Source organism: Peromyscus eremicus, chromosome 6 (genome assembly GCF_949786415.1).
Source record: "Peromyscus eremicus chromosome 6, PerEre_H2_v1, whole genome shotgun sequence".
Lineage (NCBI taxonomy): Eukaryota > Metazoa > Chordata > Mammalia > Rodentia > Cricetidae > Peromyscus > Peromyscus eremicus.
The window spans coordinates 109711384-109737325 of NC_081421.1; the positions used below are offsets into that span (position 1 = coordinate 109711384).

The 25942-nt window shown below is 46.0% G+C and overlaps 1 protein-coding gene across 1 annotated transcript in view; it reads left to right on the plus strand.

The window, feature by feature from the left end:
* Positions 1 to 25942, plus strand: part of Tspan5 (tetraspanin 5) — a 181318-nt gene that overhangs the window by 143648 nt on the left and 11728 nt on the right. The window contains exon 3 of the mRNA XM_059266340.1: positions 23942 to 24088. Coding sequence (XP_059122323.1) covers positions 23942 to 24088 — 147 coding nt within the window. The remainder of the gene's footprint in view (positions 1 to 23941; positions 24089 to 25942) is intronic.

Below are 25942 nucleotides of genomic sequence, written 5' to 3' on the forward strand. Positions count from 1 at the left end.
TGCCCAGGGGCTGGAGAGATGGCTCAGTGGTCAAGATCACTTGCTGTTCTTGCAGAAGACCTGGATTCAGTTCCCGACACCCACATGGCGGTTCACAACTGTCTGTAACTACAGTTCCAAGGGGGTCCAACCCCCCTTTTTGCTCTATGCAGGCACTTAATGCACATGGTACTATACATATATGCAGATAGAAACATGCACAGACACAAAATATAAACAAATAAATCCTCTCAATATTGAAATACGTTTTGTACAAAAGAGAATAGACCTGGATTGTGTCCCATCTCCCTTTTGCATTGTCCACACACTTTGAGACCCACTGCCCATCCCTGAGTCCACAGCTTGCTGACAGTTCCAACTTGTTCTCAGACCCAACTGGCTTACCACATCTGCCTCACATCTAGCTGGGTTTGGGGGTCAGTGCAAGGTTAAGCATGCCCATGGTAATGTGTGGGTCCACCTTTCTACTCCTACATTTCGAAGCTCTCACCTAGAAGGCTGCCCTTCCACACAGTGTGGCTTCAGCTGTGTGTTTTGATCAGTCTCCCTTAGTTCTTCATTCTCAATGACGTCTTGCTCCTTTCCCGTTTCCTCTACCTCCATGTCTATGAAGACCTGACTCAGAAGGGCTGGGGTGGCCTGTGACCGCTGTTTGCACAGGCCTTCTCAGTTGTTCTAGAGGCAGTGACTAATAAAAGCCCTCAGAGTGTCGATCGGGTGAAGGACATGTCATTAGAATTTCCCTTTGAGACTGGCATTGGATCACCTGATGTGCACCCTGGGGTCACTCACAGGGTTTCTACTTGCCATTGCGTCGGACCATCTTTTGAGTCCTGCGTTTGATAGGCGACATCCTCCACGTAGTCTCCTCCCATCCCTTTGCCAGCCTAGGGACTTGGCCGAACCTTCCACTTTCTCACGGAGCCCTTGCTGGGTCCTGCCACAAACCTTGTTCTCATCCCCGGACACTCAGAGCCCATGAGTAGAGCAAGGACGTGGCGCTCCACTCCTCTCATCTGCTCACTGGTTCTAGGAGACCCTCCTCACGGCTTTGCCAGTTCCACCTCACCTTCTTGACTTAAAGTTTGGTTCTGCCTTCACTCATGCTCTGAGGAGTCTCAGTGGGTGGGGGTGGGGCTGCACTTCATAAATCCTGGGACTTCCAGGTGTATTTCATTGGCCCCATCCCTGTCTGAACCTCGGGTTCTCACACACAGTGGCCTACCCAATAACTATATTTAATGCTTCAATGGGCTTCTAACACTCAGCATATCCAAGACAAGACTGCCCTGTCCCAGTCCTGCGTTTCTAGTAGACCCTTCGCTTTCTTGTCTTTTAAAACTACATTCATGTCGTCAGCAAATAGTCACCTTTACCCTGCAGCTATACCGGTCCCTTGTCCTCTGTACCCCTTTCGTAACAACGTTATGAAAGTCCAGCTGTGGGACTTGGCCTGCATCCGTGTGGAGGCTTTGGTTTCTGCCCACCCTCCCCCACGCACCCACCTAGGTCAGGCATCTTGTAACAGCTGAGTGATCCCCCAAAATGTGAGGCAGATCCTGTTGCTTCTGTTCCAGACCATGCAGTAAGCTTTCACCCCAGACCTGTGGGGGAGTGCCTGTCACTTACGACCTTATCTCCTGCACTGGGCCCTCCTTTCCTGTGCACCAACCCCTGCTGTCTGGTCCTCTTCCACCCAGACGTGGACCCAGCACACCATGGCCCCTCAGCTGCTCTTCTTGGCTCGGTACACTTACTCCCGAGATCCCCATCGGCTCCTTCCTTTCCCTTCTGATCCCTGCTCTCATGCCATCTGCCCGTAGGCTTCTTGTCTGTTGGAGGGAGTCACTCTCCCTGTCCCTAGCCCACTCCTCCCCCGTCCTGTGTTTTCCCACCTTGGACGACTTCTGCTCATGCTGTAAAAACGTATTGCTGGGTTTCTCCCTGGGACGAAGGCAAGCTCAGTTGGGGGCGGGGAGCCTTGATTTCCTGCTGGCCCCAGTACCTTACTACATTAAATGGCACATTTTTATTTTATTTTAAATCATGGAGGGGGGTAATGTGCATATGAATGCAAGTGTCTGCAGAAGACAGAAGAGGACATCAGATGTACTAGAACTGGAGTATGTATGAGCTGCTTGATATGGGTGCTGGGGACTGTACTCAGGTCCTCTGCATGAGAGGTACATGCTCTTACCGGCCAAGCCATTTCTCCAGTCCCTAAGCAGCATATGTTAGTGTGATGCTTATGAAATACTGTCTAGGGTCTAGGGATGTGGCGCAGATGTTCAGGGCTGCCCTGGGGTCCATCTCCAGTACATAAACCGTATGTGTTGATCGATGCCTTTAATCCCATCACTCTGGAGGTGGATTCAGGAGGATGAGGACTTAAAGTCATTTGGGGCTATGTAGAGAGTTCAGGCTACATGAGATCCTGTCTCAAAGACAGAAAACGTAGGAAAGGGGGAGAAGAGAAGGGAAAAAATACCACCTACACAGGGCATGACGATGCATGCCTGTAAGTCCAGCACTTGGGGGCAGTGTGGGCAGGATGATTACAAACTCAAGGTCAGCTTGGGCCACTTGGTAAGACCATGTATTAAAAACAGTGATAAGAAATATGATCTTTGAAACAGTGAAAGATGAATAATGAACAGTGGCTGCATTCTGTTAAATCCTGGCCATTCCATGACCTCTGTCATTGAGCTGCGGCAGTCATCGATACCTAAGAACTCTAGTGAACTGACTGTATTCACACTTCTTACTGCATGAAAGGAGATAAAATTATGTCTGGTTTGTTTCTGGTGTCTGATATGAGGGATACGGCCTTCAGAACAGCCGTACTTGTGAGTGCTGGGAAATGGCCTTTCACTTCTGTTGTTAAGAATGGGAATCTATATGATCACCTTGTTTCATGGGAGAATTAAGGGGCTTCCTTCCCCTCTCCTGCTCTGTCCATCTTTCCTGCTCATTACTTAGTTCTGGGCAGAGCCAGGAGAGGGGGTTGCGTCACTGATGACTGCAAGGGAGAATTTGACAGACAGTTGTTGGTGGGGAGCAGAGGATTCTGCCCCCTTGATCCTGTATGTGACTCTGGGGTTTCCAGTGGTCCCCTGCCTTCTCTGTCTAACACAACCCCTGCCACTTGGCAAACCGAACTCCTTGAGGATAGTAGTTCGTGCCTTCGGCCTCATGGTCCCCTCCTGTGGAGTGGACATCCAGATGTTCACAACCACATGAATTAGGTGCGCAAAGAACTCTGTGCTTGCCAAGTGCTGGTTAGGATAAAAACATCCTCATAAAGAGGTTTCATTTTCAGTCCTGTGATCTATGCATTACCTTGGGTTAAATTTTAAGAGGAAGGTGGTGTTCTGTTTCAGAAATAGGGAAACTGAGGCCCTGAGATGTGAAGCTGGGATTCCTGTTCTCTCTCTCTCTCTCTCTCTCTCTCTCTCTCTCTCTCTCTCTCTCTCTCTCTCTCTCTCTCTCTCTCTCTCTCTCTCTCTCTCTCTCCTTGTCCCTCCTGGTCCTCTGTCATCCTCCCTCACATTCTCCACCAGTTCCCTCAGTGGGGAGAAAAGAACAGGCACATAGCCCTGATCCCAGGAGGGACGGTGGGAAGTGAATCCTGTACTGTGGCTTTCCCCACCTTTCCCGTGTTTAGAGATAATTCTGTCTCTTCAGGGCCTTTTTCCCTCCCTGGTGTCTGTACCTGGAAGGCTCTCCATCACCATCTTGTAGTAGATTTATCCTGGAAGAATGCCCCCGTGTTCCCAGGAAGGAGAGTCAGGAATGCTGGGACCTGGACAGTCAGGCAGTTCACGGCAGAGATTAGGTTCCCATCACCAAAGAATGTGGTAGATAGAAGGACTTGGCTACCCTGGCTGTGGGCCACTTTGAAGGGATAGCTGTAAGATGCTGCAAGCCGTCTTCAAAGGTTTCCCTTTATTGACTGAAGTGTAGTAAGTTTGTCTGCCTCCCTCCCTCAGCTATCCTTGTCACCCCCTGAAGTTCCCTGGTATGTCTTAAGCGCTGCACACAAGAAAGCTTTTGGTCAGAGCCTGGAAGATGACCCTGTGATCTCTCAGCCCTGAAGCAAGTACAGGACATGATGAAAAATCAAATAAAATCTGACTTTGTATGTAACCCTTGAAATGTTATTCAGACAAACTTCTTAGGTACAAAAATTCAAACTGGTTCAAACTGGGTCAGTGGCTTGGTTACTAACGGTCCGATCTCCATTCCTGGCCCATTCTGAGACAGACTCTTGTCTGGCACTAAGGTGTTATCTTTTACCCGTGCTGAACTGCTTTGGGCCCTGAGAAGAGCCATAGTTCCTTAGTCTAATTCCTGTCAGCTCCGAGTAGAGATGAGGCTTTGCTCCCGAGCCCGGTGGTGGCTGGTAAGGGTCTTATTGAAGCTTCCCTGCTGAGTCCCTCTGTCTCTTGGTTGCTTTGAGCTGGACTCTGAGTGGCCTTCTTATCCCCGCCAGCTCCTCTGTCTGCCTTATGTCTGTCCCTCTGAATTCTGCTGATGTCACATCACGCCATTGTGGGCAGCTCTGCGTGGTGGGGTCATCGTGGCCCAAGCTGCCTCTTCCATGCTGCCCTCATGTTTCCTCTTGGTTACACCCATCTCCCGAAGAGGCCAGAACAGCCCTCGCCTGCCTCTGACAGCAGAGTGGTCAGCAGCCCCCCTCTCTCCAGGAGGTTCGGGGGGGGGGGCGGCGGCGCAAGAGTGAGTCCTCAGGCCCACCTCCTTTCCCTGGTGAGCAGGCCCTGTGTCTTTATCACAGACTACCACCTGCAAGGTCCCTGGCTGTCCCCTTGACACTCGACATAAGCAGTGAGTAAAAAGAGAAGTCTCACCACACACACACACACACACACACACACACACACACACACACACACACACCCCGCTGAGTGGTTTCATTCATGAGTCACTTATTTGGGGTCTGGGTTCTGGGGATCTGGCCTCAGATCGTCACAGACAGCGGAAACTTCACTGGCTGAGCCATCTCCCTGGTTCCTGCAGCAGTCTCCTCTGGGACAGTTTAAGTCCCCTCCCCAGGCTCTCTCTCACCACCTTTTGCATGCCTGACTTGGTGCCTGTGGCAGGGGTGGGTGCAGAACAGGAAGGGCTTAGCTCCTACTCACTTTGGTTGTTTGTTCCGGTGAAATCTGCGACAAGAGTGTTCTAACACGTCGTATGTGTCTTGATTGAACTGTGCTACATTAGCGATAAGAAGCCCCTCTCCTGCTGCGGCTCCTGCTGCGGCTGTGTGCAGATGCCGTTCAGTAGGGCATCCCGAGAGGATAGGACATACAGCTCAGTGGCCAGGCGAGCTACCTGCAAATCCCCACTCGGCCCCCTTCTCCCTTTGGTGATCTGGGGGCCTTGCTCTCTCTCACTTGGTGTGTTTCCCCACCAGAGTGCTCAGTTCGGCATGAGGATGAAATAGTGCAGGCATCCCAGGGCCTGGCGTAGCCGGTGACAGCAGGGTGACGCTCAGGATAGGGTTGAGCTCTCCCTCTCCGCAGTAGGTCCACAAGCTGCTTCCATGGTGCCCTGCCACTGCCTGCACAGGGTCTCTCAGCACAGAAGTGCCCGAGTGCCCGAAGGACAGATCCAGTGGCACCCTGACATCCTCTTCTGCTTTCGTCCCTTGGCACACACTTACACAGACCCTGTTGGCCAAGTTCTGTTTCTTCGTCTCCACACGTGCTGACGTGAGCTTCTGTGCAGGAGCTCCTCTCTGCGCACATGGCACCACTGTGGATCTCTGCCCCAGTGTAGCCTCTCGCTGCAGACATGCTGTGGAGTGTCCCTGAATCTTCTTCTGAATGCCCACGGCTGACACAGTACTTGGTGTCTCACCTTTGGCCTGCACACTAAGACAAGATAATAATATACTGTGGACTAAAGGACTTGAATGATGGTTCTTCATTCCATAGTTCTGAGGCTGGAAGTCTAGATCAAGGTGCCGGCCAACTGTTGAGTTCCAAGAGAAGGCTGTCATCCTGGTCTGCAGATGGTGGCTCCTCACTGCATCTTCACATGGCAGGGTGGGAAGGGAGACTCTGGTGCCCTCCTCTTCTCACAGTGACACCTGTCAGATCACGGGGAGTCCAGCCTCATGAACTTCTCCAAGCCTAATTTCCTTCAAAAGACTTCACCTTCAACTACTGTCACGTTATGTTTCAACATATTAATGGGGTGGAGAGGTGTTCAGTCCTACACAGAGCCTTTATTATTACTTCAGTTCAAACATGCTGCTGAAGACTAGAATGCTCCTAAGCATGCTTTCCGTATTCTGAATAGGTGCATGAAAGTGTCTGGCAAGTGACAAGGGACATGAGGACCTTAGAACACGGGACATTTCTGTGTTGGGCTGTTTCTGTGTCTGCAGGGCAGCTGCTCACTAGTGTGGGTGGGGACTGTGCCTCGCAGCCAAGCAGCTGTTGGGAGAGTGGCTGGGCCAGGTTCCATGGGGCTGGTATTGCTCACAGGTAGAGTGCATTTTGTATAGGCTAAAAGATGATCCTCCTCATCCTCTCAAAGATACCCCATGAACAATTTTTTTTAAAATGTGCAAGAAAGAGCCGGGCGGTGGTGGCGCACGCCTTTAATCCCAGCACTCGGGAGGCAGAGCCAGGCGGATCTCTGTGAGTTCGAGGCCAGCCTGGGCTACCAAGTGAGTTCCAGGAAAGGCGCAAAGCTACACAGAGAAACCCTGTCTCGAAAAACCGAAAAAAAAAAAATGTGCAAGAAAGGATTACTTGATTCACTCTGATGGCCTTTCTTGACAAGGGAAATGGAAGGGATCGCATGCCTTTGAATCAGCTCGCCTTCCTACAGGTGAGCTTTTCTACTAGGCGTGGACTAAGCTGCTCTCACCCCACCATATCTCCTGAGACTGTTCGGGTCTGGCAAGCTCTCCTGCCGCCGTTCATGCCCTCCCTTCTCTGGCCTCTGCAGCAATTCATCAGGTAGATGGAAAGTTTGATTTTTACAAAGTGGCTTTGCCAATGGAACATTCTCGGAGGGTCTTGGATAACATAGGCCCCTGCCTGGTCCTTCTGTGGACATCATTCAAAACCACATTTCCAGTTTTCCAAGACCACCCACTCTGTGAGTAGCTGCAGTTTCCTTTGAAATGTTGCACCTGTCACTGTCCGTCAGCATGGGAATGTTTCTTTCCCCTCGTATTCTGGGGTAGTGTTCAGGCCCACCACAGTAGGGCCTGGTGTATGGAGGGGTAGGTGAATCAGGACTCAGTGTCATAACTGTCTCAGAGAGGTCCGTCTGGTCTGGGTTTGCATACACGTTTTGTGTGCCTGTCCCTCTGTCTCTCGTCCAGCAGTTGGAAGGAATGTGCTTGTTTCTGCAAAGGCAGCAGAGCCCTGGACCCTGGCTGCGTTCATGCTATTTTTGCATTTCTTCTCTGTGCTGAAGAAAACCACAGACACTCCTGAAGTGTATTGGCTCGGAACACTCCAAAGCTTTGTTTGCCTTTTTTTTGTTTCTGGCGCTTGCATAGCAACTTCTTTGAAGAAGAAATCGTTACCCAGAACAGACTCCTTTATTGTGGGACCACGAAGGAGAAGCTGCTCCAATCGCATAGATGGCTGGCTGCATGAGGGGCTGATGAGGCGGTGAAGGTGGGCAGGAAGGGAGACAGATGTTTCCACATTCTTCCTGAGACATACTATGTTCATCAAGCCATTGAACGGCCAGAGCTCATGGGGACAGAAGGTGGTTGAGCAACTAAGAAGGTCATTGCAGAGTTCGGATTCCAACAGCCGACATGTACAGTCAGCTCCCTGGCTGCAGAAGTATCCAGCTGCTGAGTGTGTGATGTCATGTGACTTCTGTGCTCTCTATCCCACTGTATCACTTCTGTGTACCTACAGAAGCTCTTGTTTACTCATGATCTCCCCTCTGCCTTTCTGTGCACAGCTTAGATTATTTTCACACACACCCCTAAAGGTCATATTAGCATGCTCCCAGATACTGCCACCTCACTAGGCAGAATCTTAGACAGGCATCAGGCAGGGCAAGGACTCGGATTTAGAGATTCTCCTCCAGTATAGCAGGGTTAGCACCCTATGGATGCAGTGGTTCCTCTTATTCCAACATCATAGTGATGCAGATGAGAGAGATGAACTTCACTGAATTCTCTTTTTGTGCCAGGCACTTAGCATGGTGCTTGCATTTACTTGATTTACTTTATCATTTTCATAATAACCTTATGGCATAATTTCACAGGTGGCATAATTTCACAGATGTGTAAATTGAGGCTTAGGCAGGTGAGCTGTCCGACCTATGATCACATAGGCAGTAAGTAGAGAAACTGAGATGCAAAACAGTTTTGTCAGATGAAAGATAATAACAGGTGCTAATGAGGATGTGGCAGAGGGAATCCTTGCACAGTGTTGGTAGGAATGTAAATCAGAGCAGCCATTATGGAGAAAGGCGTAGGGGTTCCTCAAAAGATTAAAGGTAGGAGCCAGGTGAAGTGGTGTATGCATGTCATCTCAACACTTGGGAGGCTAAGGCAGGAGGATCACACTGAGTTCAAGGCCAGCCTGGATTGCACAATGAGCTTGCGACCAACCTTCTGAGAGTGTCTCAGAAGAAAACAATAGAACTGTCATGGCCGGGGAGACGGCTCAGTGGGTCAAGTGTCTGCTGCATATGCACAAGGACCTGAGTTCAGATCCCCAGCATCTATGTAAAATTGGACAAGGTGGTACATTTGTGACTTCAGCACTGAGGCGGGTTACAGACACAAGACAGTTCCAGGGTCTTGCTGGACAGTATAGCCAAAATTGAGGTTCAGTGAAAGGACTCTGTCTCAAAAAAAAATTATGGAGAAGCAGTTGAAGAAATAATTCTAGTGTCAATGTCTGGCATCTACACACTCCCACATAGCAGGCAGGCACACATACATGCATATAACACACACACACACACACACACACACACACACACACACCTATCATTTGATCCAGCAATCACATTTCTGGATATAAATCCCAAGGAAGTGACATTGGCGTGTTGAAGAGAAGCCCACACTCCCACATTTATTTCAGCACATTCAGAATAGACAAGAGAGTGAGCAGCCTACGTGTCCATCAGCTAGTGCATGGATGAAGAACATGTATATATGCTCAATGGAATACTATGCAGCCATAAATGGAGTCCTGTGATCTGTGACAGCAAGGATGGAACTGGGGCATTATTTTCTTAGTGAAATAATCCAGACATAGAAATTAAAAAACTACCTGACCTCAGTCATACTTGAGATATAAAAAGTTCATTTGTAGATGCTAAGAGTAGAAGGGCAGTTGCTAATTAGAGGCGCAGAAAGACTGATGAGGAAAATTGACACGTGAGTTCTAGGTGTGCATAAACTCTCATGCGCCAGCACAGTCATGATAGAAAAAGCACCATGCAGTTCAGAGAGCTACATGAAACATTCGGATGTTTGAGTCGTGAAGAAATGTTCAAAATATATGTTTACCTTGAATTCAACACAACGGTGTGTGAAACGTGATGCTGATTAGTCTTAACAAATAAAAACCCGGAGTCAGATAGCAGGGTGAATCAGATATCCGAGAAGCAGAGCAGTCAGCCACCAGAGACTTCTTACCTCTACGAAATCTCAGACCAAAGGCAACGATTTTATCTCTACGAATCCTCAGACAATGGGGCAAAATCCTGTCTCTACCCACCTTATATTCTCTGTCTCCACCTCCTGGGTGCTGGGATTAAAAGCATGAGCCTCCCAGGTGCTGGGATTAAAGGTGTGAGCCACCACGGCCTGGCCTCTGTGGTTAACTAGTGGCTAGCTCCGCCATCTGATCTCCAGGCAAGCTTTATTTGTCAGAACACAAACAAAATATCATACAAGTATGTAAATTTGTTGACATATTCCATGGGTATCCCATAAGTACACACAAATTTTATGTTTTTAATGTCTTAGCTTAAAAGTAAATATCTAGTATTTTTGAGACAAGGTCTCATGTAGCCCAGCCTGGCCTTGAATTCACTGTGCGCTGAGGATGACCTTGAACTTCTGAGCCTCCTGCCTCCATCTCCCAAGTACTAGGATTACAGGTGTGTACCACCACGCCCAGTTTATGAGGGCTGCAGGTGAATCTAGGGCTTCATACATATTAGGCAAGGCCTCTATTAGCTGAGCTAAATTCCAGCCCTGACAGAAAATTCTGTAATCCAGCCATTGTCAGGGCTGTCCTACTTGTGTTGAGGACCACAGGGAAATTGCAGATTGAGAACTGTATGTAAGAGGGTGGCTCTGGAATATTCTCTGCCCCACTGTGGTGTAGATGTTCTGAGCTGCTGGAATACTGTAGATGTAACGGTCTTATTAAATAAGAAACACAGAGCCAAATGCAGAGTTAAAAGCCCACGAGGTCAGAGCAGTAGCTAAGAGCTGAGACTTAAAAGTGCCTTCTTACCCTTCGCTGCCACTGCAAAAGGGGAAGTGCTGTGGATATCGCTCTGTATAAATAAAATGGTGATTGGGCAGTAGCCAGACAGGAAGTATAGGCGGGACAAGCAAAGAAGAGAATTCTGGGAACAAGAAGGCTGAGTCAAGAGACACTGCCTGTGGCCACCATGACAAGCGAGATGTAAGGTACCAGTAAGCCACGAGCCATGTGGCAACTTATAGACTAATAGAAATGGGTTAATTTAAGACATAAGAACACTAGCAAGAAGCCTGAGCCATTAGGCCAAACAGTTTAAATCATATAAGCATCTGTGTATTTATTTTATAAGTGGGCTGTCGGACTGCCAGGGCTTGGTGGGACCTGGAAAGAACTCTCCAGCTACAGAATACCACTCTGTTTGGTACCATGATGAACATAAGGATATCTGTTTGTCAGCTGGTTCTGTTACTGTAGATACCTCTTCAGACACTTTCCCTGAACATGTCTTCCTTTTCAGCACACACTGGTGTCTGCTGAGCTCGGGTCCCGTACTGTGTGGATGATGGAAGTCTTGTTTTTACAGGAGGGTTGTTTCTTTGCAGCTTCAAATTGTTACACCAAAAGCTAGTTGTCCAGTTTTTGGAATATTGATTTATTGAATTTTTTTAAGATTGACTTATTTTTATGTGCATTGGTGTTTTGCCTTCATGTATGCCTGTGTGAGGTGTCAGATCCCCTGGAACTGGAGTTACAGACAGTTGTGAGCTGCCATGTGGGTGCTGGGAATGGAACCTGGGACCTCTGGAAGAGCAGCCAGTGTTCTTACCCACGGAGCCATCTCTCCAGCCAGGCTTTCATCCTTAATGAACTGGTGTGTACCTTGTGTTTATAGTATTACTTTATGTTATATAAATGATTTATTTTCCTCTCCTACCTGCTCTAGCAGCCATGCTAAAAGTAATCTAGGCCAGACTGCATCATGAATCTGAGACATGCTTATGAATGTGTGCTCATTTAAATCAGCTCTTATTAATATAATTTTAATGTCTTACTAAAATATATGTTTAGGCATACCCAGTATTATTAATCTCCTTACATATTTTCTTCTTGTGATCACTGTTTTAGTCTCTTATTCTCACACTCTCTCTTTCTCTCTCCGCTCCCCGTGTTCAGAACCTCCCTTCCATGTGAACTGAAAAGAAATGTTCAACGGAAATCAGTACATGTGGCCAGTTGCCCCACTTCTCAGTCCGCTTAGACTCAGCATCTCAGGGCGGTGTTTTCTGACAGTCTGCCAAGATCAACACCTTTGGCATCACTGCAGGAAGCAGGCAGAAGGATAAGAACTCGTGACATTCCAGTGCTAGGCCACCTGTGTGCTTGTGATCCGCTCTGGTCACGAAGGACAGTTGCCAGAGGATGGTTTGTGCTCATTTTTAAAAATAAGTTTGAAAATTTTGAAGTTAGTGTTTAAACTCAAAAGCGAAACATTCAACTTTACATGCAGCATTAGAATTTAAATCAGGTTAGGTATTATTTGTCAGCAATGTCAATAAAATCCTTTCAGTTTCCATTCAGAACTGCTCATCTCATTGATAATGCTGAATTGAAAGTGGGGTCTCATAAATGAGACTGGACCAGCCTTCATTGCTGTTAACTTGAAATATCAGCTACCCAGCCGAAGTGATCAGTTAAAATCTAGCACTTTCCTCTACTCCTTATCTGATCCCCGTAAACAATACTCTCCCCTTCCCAGCATAAGTGTGAGCTTTGGTTTTAGACATGCATATGCTCCCCAAAAATTTTCAGTAGCATCAAAGCAGAACTTCTTCGGTCCAAATGAAAACCAAAATAGAACTTTCTTTTTTAATCCTTGGGTGTTTTTTCTTGATGTTTTGTTTTGTGTTTGTATGGCCTGGCTTTGAACTCACTATGTAGCTAAGGATGACCTTTAACTGCTGACTCTTGCGCCCCCACCTGCAAAGTGCTGGGATTGCAGGCTTGCCCACCAAATAGAGTTCTCTAAAGCTCCAGCTGGCTGTAAAAATCTTGAGTGACAGGAGGAGTCAGGACTCTGGACCAGTTATCTGCAATGCCAACAGGATTCCCCCTCCCTGCTCTTGGGTGTTCCTTGAGCACCGCCTTTACATTTCTCCCCACGGTGAAAAGCCTGACACATGGATGTCCACGGCTACATGGCTCTGGGGTGTGCGGTTCACAGATTCATTCCCCAGAGAGAAATCCTGTCCTCAGTGTGGAGGACTTGAGGCTTCTCTGCCCTCTGGGGCAGGGGCTCTTGTGGAGTTGTGGAGCATTGACAGGCATGAAGAGGATGAGGAAGAGAAGTCCTCACAGAAGAGGCCAGTGCTGCAGGTTTCTGGTAACCAGGTGTCTGCCATGTTCTTCTCAGGTTTCTCAGGATTTACTACAAATCTAAGCACCAACTTTATACTTGTCTGACTTAACTGTGACCTTAGAGTTCTGTTCTTCCAGCTTGAATTATAATCACTTTTTAGCAGGCATGGACTAGCACTTCTTCCTAATTTGTCACATTGAGCTTCATGGAATTAAAAGTCCAGTGAGAGACCTCATGGTTATGACACCAGAAAAATGATGCCTTGACTCCCCATCATTTTTTTTTTAATACTAAACCGTTGTTCCCAGGAATATGCGCAGTGTGTTTTGAAGTTCTATGTACTCAGAAATAGAGCAGTTCTCTGAAGCAAGTGTTGTGCAGTGTGCACATGGGAGCGTCAGCCTGCTTTCCCCACATCCAAGTATCTGACATCATCCCAGGCGACTTAGTGAGCATAGCTGATATGCTCACTATTCTTGAAAAGTACTGTGTACTTACCACCAAAAAATTAGAACCATGTGAGGTAATATATATTATCTGGATTTAGTCATTACCACACACATGCGTGCACATGCTCACACACACTTAGTTCAAAAACATTGAGCTTATTTGGTAATATATAATAATAGTACAGTGTAAATACATACTTGCTGTTTTGGGAGCATTGTGTTGTCATTTCCCCCCCTACCCCCTCTGTGTGTGTGTGTGTGTGTGTGTGTGTGTGTGTGTGTGTGTGTGTGTAGCCCAGCCCAGGATACCTTCAGAGTCTCTAGTCCAGTGTGGTCTCCAATGTGAGGCCCATTGCTGTTGCCCTGAGTGCTGGGATTAAAGGCACATGCCGCCACATTGGCAGCATACGTAAGGTCATCTGTTAACTACGTTTTAAGTTTTTTCTTTACACTCTGGGAAGAAGAAGTCTGCATTAATTTACAACCGACACAGCCCAGGTATGTTCTGAAGCCATCAAAAGTAAATCCTCAGGGGCCCTACCTGTGCTGAGCAGAGCTCCAGCCCCCAGCTCTCAGTGGTACCTGTCTCCAGCCCTGTCTTTTGTTGGAATTTAGAATTAGATAAGGAAACTAGGCCCCCAAATTATCATCGTTTCCATGGAAACAGTTGAAAGCCTCTCAATTAAAAGTGTCCCCGCAGGCTAGGGAGAGTATTAAAATGAGTTTCTCTGAGAAGCCAAGTTATCCTCACAGTAAAGCCAGAGAGGACGAATGAGTGAGGAATCTGCTCTATACTAGTTGGGGTTACTTTTTTTTTCTTTTTTTTTCCATCCAGGGAAGAATTTTATCTTGATATTTCAGTTACACCCAATTTGTTGGCTTTGGCTGAGCCATCTAGATAATTGTCCTGTTATCTGCTGAGCTTTTTACGTTCAACCATGGATCACGGAAGTGTTTGGGAACAATCTGAGCTTTGCTCACACTTGAACATGAATCACAAATAAAAAGCCCATTTTTTAAAAAATTGATGACATCCCAGAAGAATCCTAAGTTGGAAGGAGCCTGTAGGTCATTAAATATTAACTTCCCATCCATTTGGGAATCCATCCTAGAATACAGTAACAGAGGTTCACAGTATACTTTTCTTTTCTTTTATTTGGTTTTTCGAGACAGGGTTTCTCTGTGTAGCTTTGTGCCTTTCCTGGATCTCTCTCTGTAGACCAGGCTGGCCTCGAAATCACAAAGATCCGCCTGCCTCTGCCTCCCAAGTGCTGGGATTAAAGGCATGCACCACCACTGCCCAGCCAATGGTATACTTTTCTTAAGACTGATTTATGTTATATGTCTGTGTGTTTTGTGTGCATGTATATCTGTATGCCACATGCATGCCTGGTACCCTCATAGGTCAGAAGAGGGAGTTGAATTTCCTGTAACTGGAATTATGGGTGATTGTGAGCACCATGTGGGTGCTGGGAATAGAATCCAGGTCCTCTGCAAGAACAGTGAGTGCTTTTAACCACTTAGCCATGTCTCCAGCCCTCTCACATTATACTTCTAGGGAAAGCATTCAGTGTTCATTGACAAGACTTCTGGGTAACCAATCGCTGTTTAGGATGGAATTTAGCTGAGTGTGGCAGTGCACACTGATAATCCCAGCACTCAGAAAGCTGAAGCAGGGGCATCATGAGTTGAGGCCAGCCTAGAATACATATAGAAACTTCAAGGACATATGGGCTGGCTTTAGAAAAAGAGGAATTGAAGTGTAGAAATGGAAGAAAGAAGAAGAAAAGAGATATTAAAAATTTTGTGATGAATTCTACCATACACACACACACACACACACACACACACACACACACACTCTACATATCTACTTTCTTTTTTATGGTAAGTGGCTAGAGATATGGCTCGGTGGTTAAGAGCACTTGTTGCTCTTCTACAGGTCCTGTGTTTCTAGCACGAACACAGCAGCTCACAAACCACCTGCAATTCTAGTTCCAGAGGATCTGACACCGCCTTCTAACCTCCATTGACACTAGGCATGCATGAGGTACACATACATACATGCAGGCAAAGCACTCATTAATTTTTAAAATAAAATCAAGGAAAGACAATAATTGCATACTGTGAAGAGACAACACGACCACGGCAGCTTTATATAGAAAAACATTTAATTGGGGTGGCTTACATTTTTAGAGGTTTAGTCCAGTATAACCATGGTGCAACATGGTGGCGTGCAGGCAGACATGGAGGTGCTAGAGAGGAACCTGAGAGTCCTACATCTTGACTAGAAGGCAAAAGGAAGTAGTCTGTCTCACTAGGTATAGTTTGAGCATAGGAGACCTCAAAGACCACCCCCACAGTGGCACAAATCCTCCAACAAAGCCACACCTCCCATTAGTGTCTCTCCCTTTGGGGGCCATTTTCTTTCAAACCACTACATGTCCCTATGAAGCTAGGTGAGATCTCTGCTTGGAAGTGGGCAGTAGAGACTGCATACCCAGGGCCCAGCTAAACCAGCACCAAGTGGTTCCAGAACTCACACAGAAAACCTGGGTGCAGCAGCACACTCCGGTACTCAGCAGTAGGGAGGCAGAGATGGCAGAACCTTGGGGTTTGTTGGCCAACCAGTCTAGCTGAATCTCTGAACCCCATGTTCAGTGAGAGGCAGTTCTCTACTCTAAGGTGGAACATGATTGAAGTCAACAGTCTGGTCAGCAAACACAGGCACATACTCATCCACACACATACTAGCACAAATACATGAACACACACATATGCATGTGTACATGAGTGTAAGTGTACACACACACACACACACACACACACACACACACACACACACGCAGAAGCATCCATCTATTTGTTGTCCCAAGAAACATACCTTACCATCAAAGATAAAACCTTAGGGTGAAACATTTTTCAAGTCTATGGAACTAGAAAGCAAGCAGGGGCTGTTGCTCCAATATCTGACAAAATAAACTTTAAACCAATTAGTCACAATAGATAAAGTCACTTAATGCTGATTAAAAGGAAATCATAACTTGAAACATGTATGCACCAGACACGTGTGCACCTAATTTCATAAAATAATCACTGTTTTATGCAAGACACAGATTGACCCTACCATGATAATAGTGAGTGATGTCAAGACCCCACTCTCACCAATAGACACTCCAATAAAACCCAGGAACATCTAAGTTAAATGAAACAGATCAAATGGACCCAAGAGACATCCGTGGAAGCTTCATCTAAACACTGTAGAATACAAATTCTTCTCAGAAGCCCAAGGAACTTTCTCTCAAATAGATCAATATTCTACCAAACATAAAGTGAGTCTTAACCATTGTGGGAAAATTGAGTTTATTTCTTACATACTGTCTGACCACAATGGAATAGAGCTAGAAATCAACAGCAAGAAAACCTCCAGCATGTGCACCAGGACACGGAGACAGAACAGCACACTCTTGGATGATGAATAGGTCACTGAAAAATTAAGAGGAAATTTTAAAGTTCCTAAAATTGAATGAAAATGAAAACACAGCCCATATAAACTTACGTGATACAATGAAAGCCATCCTAAGAGATGAGGTCATAGCTACAAGTATGTACATTTGGAAATTAGATCTTAGGGGCTGGAGAGATGGCTCAGTGGTTAAGAACACTGCTGCTCTTCCAGAGGACCTGGGTTCAATTCCCAGCACCTTCATGGCAGCTCACAACTATAACTCTATTTCCAGGGAATCTGATACTTTGTTCTGACACCCTCCATGGGCATCAGGCATGAATATGGAGCACAAACATACATTCAAGTGAAACACCCATACATATCAAAAAATTAAAAAGCAGAAGAAATCAGATCTCAAATAACTTAATGATTCATGTTACAGCCTTGGAAAATCAATAATAAGCCAAACATAAAACCAGCAGATGGAAAGAAAGAATCAAGATCAGGGCAGAAATTAATGTAACAAAACCCTAAAATACAAAGAATTAATAGCAGTTAGTTCTTTAGAACAATAAACAAGACTGACAAACTCTTAGCCAAACTATCCAAAAGAAAGTTGACACAAATTAATAAAATTACTGATAAAGAGGGAGGCACTGTAACAGACACCAATGAAAATCAGAAAATCATTAGGACCTATCCCTAAAACTTTTAGAAATGAATGAATTTCTTGACTCATACGACCTACCAAAGTTAAACCAAGATTAGACAAATAACTTAGATATATTTTTAAAAATATTCAAGCAATAATAATAAAAATAACTATGAACTAAAATAAAGGCCAGACCCAGATGGGCTCATGCTGATTCTACCAGACCTTTCCAGAAGAACATGAGTGCCCCCCAAACTGTCCCACCGCACAGAGGAGGAGGAGGACACACTGGCACTCTATGAAGTCACATTACTGTGGTTCCAAAACACGACAAAGACACAGGAACAACAACATCAAAAACTGTAGACCAATCTCCCCGATGAACAATGAACATTCTCAATGAAATGCTTGCAAACCAAATTTAAGAGCACATCAAAAAGATCACCCACCATGATCAAGTTGGCTTCGTTCCAGAGATGCAAGGGTGTTTCACCATACATAAATCAATCAATGTAATCATTACATACATGACCTCAAGGACAGAAATAACATTATCATCACAATAGATTCAAGCTGACAGAGCCCACTCTCCCTTCATGATAAACGCCCTTGAGGGGGCTGGAAAGATGGTGCATCAGTTTAGAGCACATACTGCTTGTGCAGAAGACAGTTCAGTTCCCAGCACCCTGGCCAGGCTTGCTGCCTCAAAATCCAGTCCCAGGGGAATCTGACATGATGGGCCTCCAGGCACCTGCACTCACTTGTACACACACTACACATATTTTAAAATGATGAAAATTAATCTGAATAAAGTCCTTAAGGAGCTCAGTAGATGGAACACAGCTCAACATAATGAAGGCTGTATGTAATAAACATATACCCGGCATTATACTAAATGGAGAAAAGCTCAATGAAGGTCCACTGGAATCAGGAGCAAGATGGGGGCACCTACCTTTTCCACTCTGGGGTTTGGGGGTGTGCGCACACTTGTGCGTAGTGTACATATCCAGAGGCCAGAGGTTGAAGTTGCCTCTCTCTGTTTTTCACCTTAGTGTTCAGGATAGGGTTCCTGACTACACATGCAGCTTATCCTTGAAGCTAGTCTGGCTACCCAGCCCCAGGGTCTACTTGCTCCCACCCCCACCCCCACCTTGGAATGAGTCACATCTCACTACACCTGGCTTGTATGTGCATACTAGAGAGCTCCAGGCCTTGTGCCTGCACAGCAAGTCCTTTCTTCACCAAAACGTCTCCTCAGGCTCTCCCCACAACACTTTTCTCCCTCTGATGAAATATGCCACTTGAAGATTTAGCCAGAGCAATAAGATAAGATGGGAAAATAAAAGATACAGACAGAAAGAGAAATAATTTTCTTATTTGCAGCTGATATAATCAATACCTAGAGACTCTGAGGACTCCACCAGAAAACTCAGAGCTGATAATCACTTCCATCAAAATAACAGAATGCAAATTTCTCATATAAAAGGTAGCCTTCCTATATACCAATAACAAATGTACTAAGAAAGTAAACAGCCCCGTTCACAATTGCCTAAAGAAATACCTTGGAATAAACCTAACCAAGGAAAGTTTTATCTACAATAAAAACTTTAAAACACTGAAGATAGAAAAACCTCCCATGCTCGTGGATTGGAAGTTTTAATATTGTGAAAATGACTATGCTACCAGAAGCAATCTACAAACTCATTCCAATCCCCGTCAAAATTCCAACATCATTTTTCATAGAAGTAGAAGAAAATTTTTCAGTTCATATGGAAGCACGAAAGACTCCTGATACACAAAGCAATCCTGAGGAAAGAGGACGACAAATTGATTCATAGCGTGTCTCAGGGACTCGAGAGCCAGTGACAAAACGGCTCGGGACTGGCGCAGAAACAGCCACCGAGTCAGTCACAGAACACGGGATCTGGATGTAAACGCGAGTGGTGACAGCTGCCTGAACTGTGACAGGATTCCAAGACTGTACGATGGAGAAGAGTCTCTTACAAATGATGGTGGAAAGCTGGACATCCACGTGGAGAAGAGTGAAGCTGGAGCCTTAGCTCTTGCCATACGCAAAGATCAACCTCAAATGGATCCAAAACCTTAGCATGAGCCCCGAAAACTCTGACACCTGTAGACGAATTTCTAAACAGTCTTATTAAATAAGAAACACAGAGCCAAATTCAGGGGTAATAGCTGAAGAGATCAGAGAAATAGCGAAGAGCCACTGACTAGCCTTAACTTACCACCACGCTGTGGCTTCCCAAGAGAGAGCTTCTTCCTGTCTAGCCTGTGCTTTTATTGCCTTCCTGTTCTGCCTTCTCATTGGCTCTAAGCCCAGCCACATCACTTAGCTCGTCATTGCCTGTCTATACAGACCTCCAGGTCTCTATGGTTGGTACTGGGATTAAAGACGTGTGTCACCACCACGCTTGGCTGTGTTCTTGACCACACAGAGACTCTGCCTGCCATGTGATCAGATTAAGGGCGTGTGCTGCCACCACCTGACTCCTGTTTATGGCTCGCTATGTGACCTCTGATCTCCAGGCAAACTTTGTTTAGTAACATACAAATAAAATACCACATTTCAGCACAAATAAAGTATCACCACAGACACCAGTAGAAAACATTTCTAGGTGTTGGCATAGGGGCTGGAGAGGTACTTAGTGGATGAGGGTGCTTGCTGTTCTTCCAGAGGCCTGGGGTTTGGCCCCCAGCACCCACATTTGGCTTTTCACAGCTGCCTGTGTGACCCCAGCTCCAAGGACTCTGGCACCTCTTCTGGCCGCTACAGGTACCTGTACGCAGGCGTGCATATACACGCATGTAAATAAAAAAAATCTTAAAAAATACGCTGGCCCTGGCAAGAACTTTCTGAATAGGACTCATAAAGCAGTTGACAAGTGTGATTTCATGAAATGAAAATAACTTTTGCACAGAAAAGGAAACAACAGAGAGGAGACATAGCAAAATGGGAGAAAATCTGTGCTATCTGACAGAGAATTGCTATCTAGAATATACAAAGAAATAAAAAATACCCAATGAACCAAACAATAAATGGGCTAGTGAACAGACAGTTACCAAAAGAGGAAATACAAATGACCAATAAACATGAAAAATGTTCAACTGGCCGTCCGAGAAGTACAAATAAAAACTACATGGAGATCCCATCTCGTCCCAGGCAGAGTGGCCGTCAGAAAACAACATAAACAGTGGTGTGGGTGTGAACAAAAGAGGACCCGTAAGCACTGCTGGTGGGATGTGCACTAGTCAAGCCACTGTGGGAATCAGTGTGGAGTGTCCTCAGAAGACAAAAAGTAGACCCACCCTGGGGCCCAACTATATTCTGCTCCTAGATGTTTACTTAAAAGACTCCAGTCAACATAGCACAGAGACATTGACACATCAGTGTTTGTTCCAGCACCATCCTCCATAACTACGTTGTGGTACCCATACCCGTCAATATAGGAATGGATAAAGAAGACGCAGTGTGTGCACATGATGAGCTGTTTTCAGCCGTGAAGAAGAATGAAGTTGTCATGTGAAGGAAATGAATGATGGAGATCATCATGCTAAGCAAATGAGGTGGTCCTCAGAATGACGGATTCCAGTGTTTTCTCTCACTTACGGGTAATAGATGTTATAAATACATAAAATCATGTGTGTATAGATGTTTAGGGAAATTCAGAGGACTAAAGAGAGTGTGGAGAGCCAGGAAGGGGAGGTTAGCGAGATGAGGGGGGTGTTCTGTTCAAAGTACATAGTTACAAGTATATACTTGCCTTATATAACCAAATTAAAAAACAACAAAACTAATGAGGCTGGGAAGATGCCTTAGTCTGTAGGATGCTTGGTGGACATGCATGAGGACCTCATTTCCATCCTCAGCATCTATGGAAAAAGCTGGTTGTGGTGGCTCATGCATGTAATCCAGGACTGGAGAGGCAGACAGATAGACCCCTGGGGCTTTTTGCCCAGGCAAGCTCAAGCTATACTAATTAGAGAGCCCTAAGCTCCAGTGAGAAACTCTGGCTCAAAAAGATAAATAAAATTTAAAAATAAACCGAGAGGATAATGCCTGAAGAATAACACCCAAGGTTGGCCTCTGGTGTATACATACACTGTACACACACACTGCACATATGCATGCACACACACACTGCACATATGCACGCACACACAACACTACACATATGCATGTTGCACACACACGGTAAATGCTTAATAAATGTAAAACTGCTGCCGGGCGGTGGTGGCGCACGCCTTTAATCCCAGCACTCGGGAGGCAGAGCCGGCGGATCTCTGTGAGTTCGAGGCCGGCCTGGGCTACCAAGTGAGTTCCAGGAAAGGCGCAAAGCTACACAGAAAAACCCTGTCTCGAAAAACCAAAAAAAAAAAAAAAATTAAAAAAAATGTAAAACTGCTGAAAAGGAATGATGAATACCCAAGGTGATATTATGCTAGTTACTTCCAGCTGATCATCGCATACTATAACCGCCTATTGAAATGATACATTGTACCCTAAAGTAACATGTGCAATTACTATGTATCAATTTAACAATTAAAAAAATTGTAAGGCAAAGAAACATGTTTCTCTCTCCCTCACAGGGTTGCTGCTTTGTCTTTCATACCAAGTAAATCAGGTCTACTTTTCCCCTAATGAACTTTCCAAAGTGCATCATGTACACTCAAAGCCTGCTTGGCCACTGACTGAACAAGTCCAAACCATGAAGACTTTAACATCCGTGACAAGCCCAGTGGCTGGCCTCCTTCCAGCTCTGGGGCCGTAACTCCCCTGCTGCATTCTAGTTAATGTCTCTAGCAACAGTTTTTTCTCAGCATCATTGTGTAAGTGCAGATTTGTTTTGGTTTTTCTGCATTTTCTGTCCAGGTTTTCCCTCCTGGGGTGAGTGTCCAAGTTGAAGCACAGAGCTAGACCTAGCCATGGGTCTGTGCAGTGGCCTGAAGGTGTAGCTGCCATGCCACATCCTGGTACACACACTCTCCTTTCCCGGGCTTTGAAACTTTCAAACTGCCCAGCTTTCCTTTGTGACTTTATTTGAGCCCTTGGCCATTTTTGCTAAGTTAAAGCTTTATTGGTTAGTATTGTAGCTTCTCTTCAGACACATTCTGTTGTCCTCAAGTTGACACTCCTGAAAAGAAACAACCCCCAAGCCCTAAAATGCTGTTCCCAAAATGTTTCAACAGCTTTCAAGTGGATAGAAAGTTAAACTCCTACACTGGGTGTGATAGGCAGTGTCTGGGAAGCACAGGCAGGCAGACGTGTGGCCCGCTCCATCAGAAAGTGCAGAGATAGACATCTGCTCCCATTCTAAAATAACCCGTGACCTTCAGCCCGCCACCAAACCCCTCCAACTTACATTTTCCTCATCCAAAATCAGATGCATCAGCCCCGTTCCAGGTGGGTGGCAGTGCTGTGCAGACAGGTATTCAATACCTATTTTAAGTTGTGTGGCAAACAATACTGCAGTTGTCTATAGGTATTTTGATTTGAGAGCTCAAAAAAAATGTAATAGGAAAATAAAATATTGGTGATTCTGAGTATTTCAGACTTTGGGTTCCAAAAAGAGTGTCACTAGTCTCCATAGGAGTGAATCTAAGTATGTACATTACATTCTATCACGGACCTCATAGGACCGAATCTAAATATGTCCATTACATTTTAGAGAAACAATATCATCATTTCTGGCAGGTTTCGATGTGTTCTCACACTTTAGAAAGGAGTTCATTTAAATGGGTATTGTTTGTGGAGAAATAACATTACTTTGGATTCCTTGTGTAGTCTTGGGGTAGAAGAATAAAGGAATTGAAAGTGAGGGAGTGACTTCTGTTGTCTTTTCATCTCCATCTCTGAAGTGTAGGGAATGCCTCCAACAACTCACACGAGCACAGAGCACAAAGTGGGCCTTGGGGACCTGACCCTGATGGGGCCGCCCACGAGGCTCAAGGGTGGATTCTGGGGGATCGCTTTTCCTGGGAAGCTTTGGACACTTATAGCCAAGCCAGCAAAGTTCATTTTCAAGCTCCTAGCTCCCCCTTACCCCCATATTTCTGGAGACATGCCGAGGACTTTCAAGTGGTCCTGGGGGGCTTAAAATGATTGCTCTTTCTGCTCAAGATGGTGTATTTGTTGTTACATCCACTTTTTACTCAAAACTATATGTATTTGAGGGCATTGAAGCAAAGGTATCATCTGCATTTTCGGCATCCAGAGTCTGATGATGATGCTTTAATTATTATTCTTTTGCTGTTTACCATTTTACCAGAAATATAAGCACTGTTGATCTTGCAAAGAACTCTGTTTCTCTCCCTCCCTCCCTTTCCTTTGACTTTTTCCCTTCTTATTTTCCGTTTCCTTTCTTTCCCTTCCTGTTCCTTTCCCCCTCCCTGCTTGTTCCCCTTCCTCTTCCCTTTTGTGGTCTCTTCCTGATCATCCCAGATGGTCAGGTGACTGCCGAGGGGTTTCTTTGGGAGGGAAAGGCAAGTGACTAACCCTTCCTTGTTGGCAGTGCGGCCTTGCGCTCTGACCCCTCGTGTGCTCTTTTCCTCTCCCAGGGCGTCCTCTCCAACATCTCGTCCATCACTGACCTCGGGGGCTTTGACCCCGTCTGGCTCTTCCTCGTGGTGGGAGGAGTGATGTTCATTCTGGGGTTTGCAGGGTGCATCGGAGCACTTCGGGAAAACACCTTCCTTCTCAAGTTCGTAAGTATCGCCAACCCTGCTCTCGATTTGAGATCCAGACTATTACACCGAGATGACACTCTTAACTGCTGGCAAGATGGTAAGCACACCAAAGGCCTAGGCAAGAAATATGGCCCGGTCCATTTTTACTTCAGGAGGCCTCTCCAATCCTGCCCCTCCTCTGCCCCTGCCCCACACCTCTTCGGCAGTGTAAGTGCCACCCAGCCTTGCCGTGCATGGAGGTCTTGTACATATATGCAACAGACTCGTCTCCAGTCCCTAACGTAGCCTCAGGAAGGAATGAGATGTGTAGGGGGGTGTGTTGTGTGTGTGAGAGCGCACACGTGTGGCTGGTGAATATTGGACATAGAAAGCTGTGCAGAGAGTGATCCAGAGAAAGTAGACGGTGGCCCAGCTTCAGTAGCCCGTCCAGCTTGCGTAGTTTGGATAAACATGGCGATATGGTCAAGGTGAAAACTCTCCTCTGCATGAGCAGCACTTTTTAGCTGCTTTCCAGTGTGTGACGGCTGCATTTGTGGAGGAGGGACTTCAGCAGGAGGTATGTGGGGATTCGGGGCAAAGTAGAGATTGAACAGTGGAAGCCTTCCCTTCGGAGCCCCTTTCCATGCCGAACAATGGCACGTGTAACATATTTGTGTACTCAGTAAGACTGGTAAATGTGGCAGCTTCCTTGTTGATGACCTCAAATGGAAGGTGTTTTCCCGAAGTTGCTTTCCATACTTTGGAAAATGAGGCGTTAGCTAGCAGCGTGTCTGTTTCTGCCAAATACTTGGTATGGATTGAATTTGCCCTCATTTTGTGTGGGGGTTGGCATTCTAGTGATTTCTGTAGGAAAAACATTCACTGTCCTCTCCAAAGATAGGAAAGATGAGGAGGACCTGCCTTCCTGTGAGGAGGGAGGACCCGGAACTTTCCGGAGAACAATGTTGTGTGATTATAGCCATTCGCACCCCTACTGACACATCTTCTCCGGTCGTTTTCACTTAAAACTGGACCTATCCTGGAACTACTCCGAACAGCCACATAGCGTGTCTGACGGACTCTTCTCTGACGTGTGTTCTTGACCGGCTCGAAGAGGAGACTCGCCATTCCAATCCTAGGGTAGCCCATTTTGAACTGGGGCGGCTCCTGCTCCCTGATGGATGTTTCCTTTAATCTTTTTATGTGGCTCACTCCAAGAGGGAAGACCTGGGGAGTCCTTGCTCTCAGACATAGTTTAATGAGGAGCTAGCTCTTTTTTCTGTGTGCATGGTGGGAGTGACTAATTTCTCATGGTTCTTGCTACCTAGCTACCTTATCTTCTAGATTGACCCTTTTCTACACAGGCACACACAGAGGCTTGTGTGACACCCCCCACCCTCATCCCCGCCCCCACTGCCGTTTTCTTCACGGAGTCAAAGACCTATAGAGTCCCTCCAAGGGATGTTTGTCCCTGATCATGACCTGCCAGCCTGCCAGTCTTCTTAGTATCAGGCATCTCTAAATGCTGGCCTGGCTTTCCTATAACCCATGATCTGCCCCACTACTCAACCAATGCAACCTCCATGCTCCCAAATGTGGCGTCCCTTTAATATGGTTTTCTTGAACATGGCTTTATTCATTATAGCAGTCCCCTTCCTAAAGCCTCACATTAGATATGAAAAGAGTCATGTTCTTAACTTTTCATCTTAGAGAATATTTAAATGGCCTCCCTTTGTTTAGTACTAACAATAGAAGCTGGCCTAGAACTCTCTCTAAGGAGGAGCTATGAGATAAGTAGGAAATAATGTCACCATGCCTCCCCACAAACCTCAAAGATCATGTTACCCAAGACTGGGAAGATTGCTGGGGGGAACCCAAGAGGTAAGTGTGAAA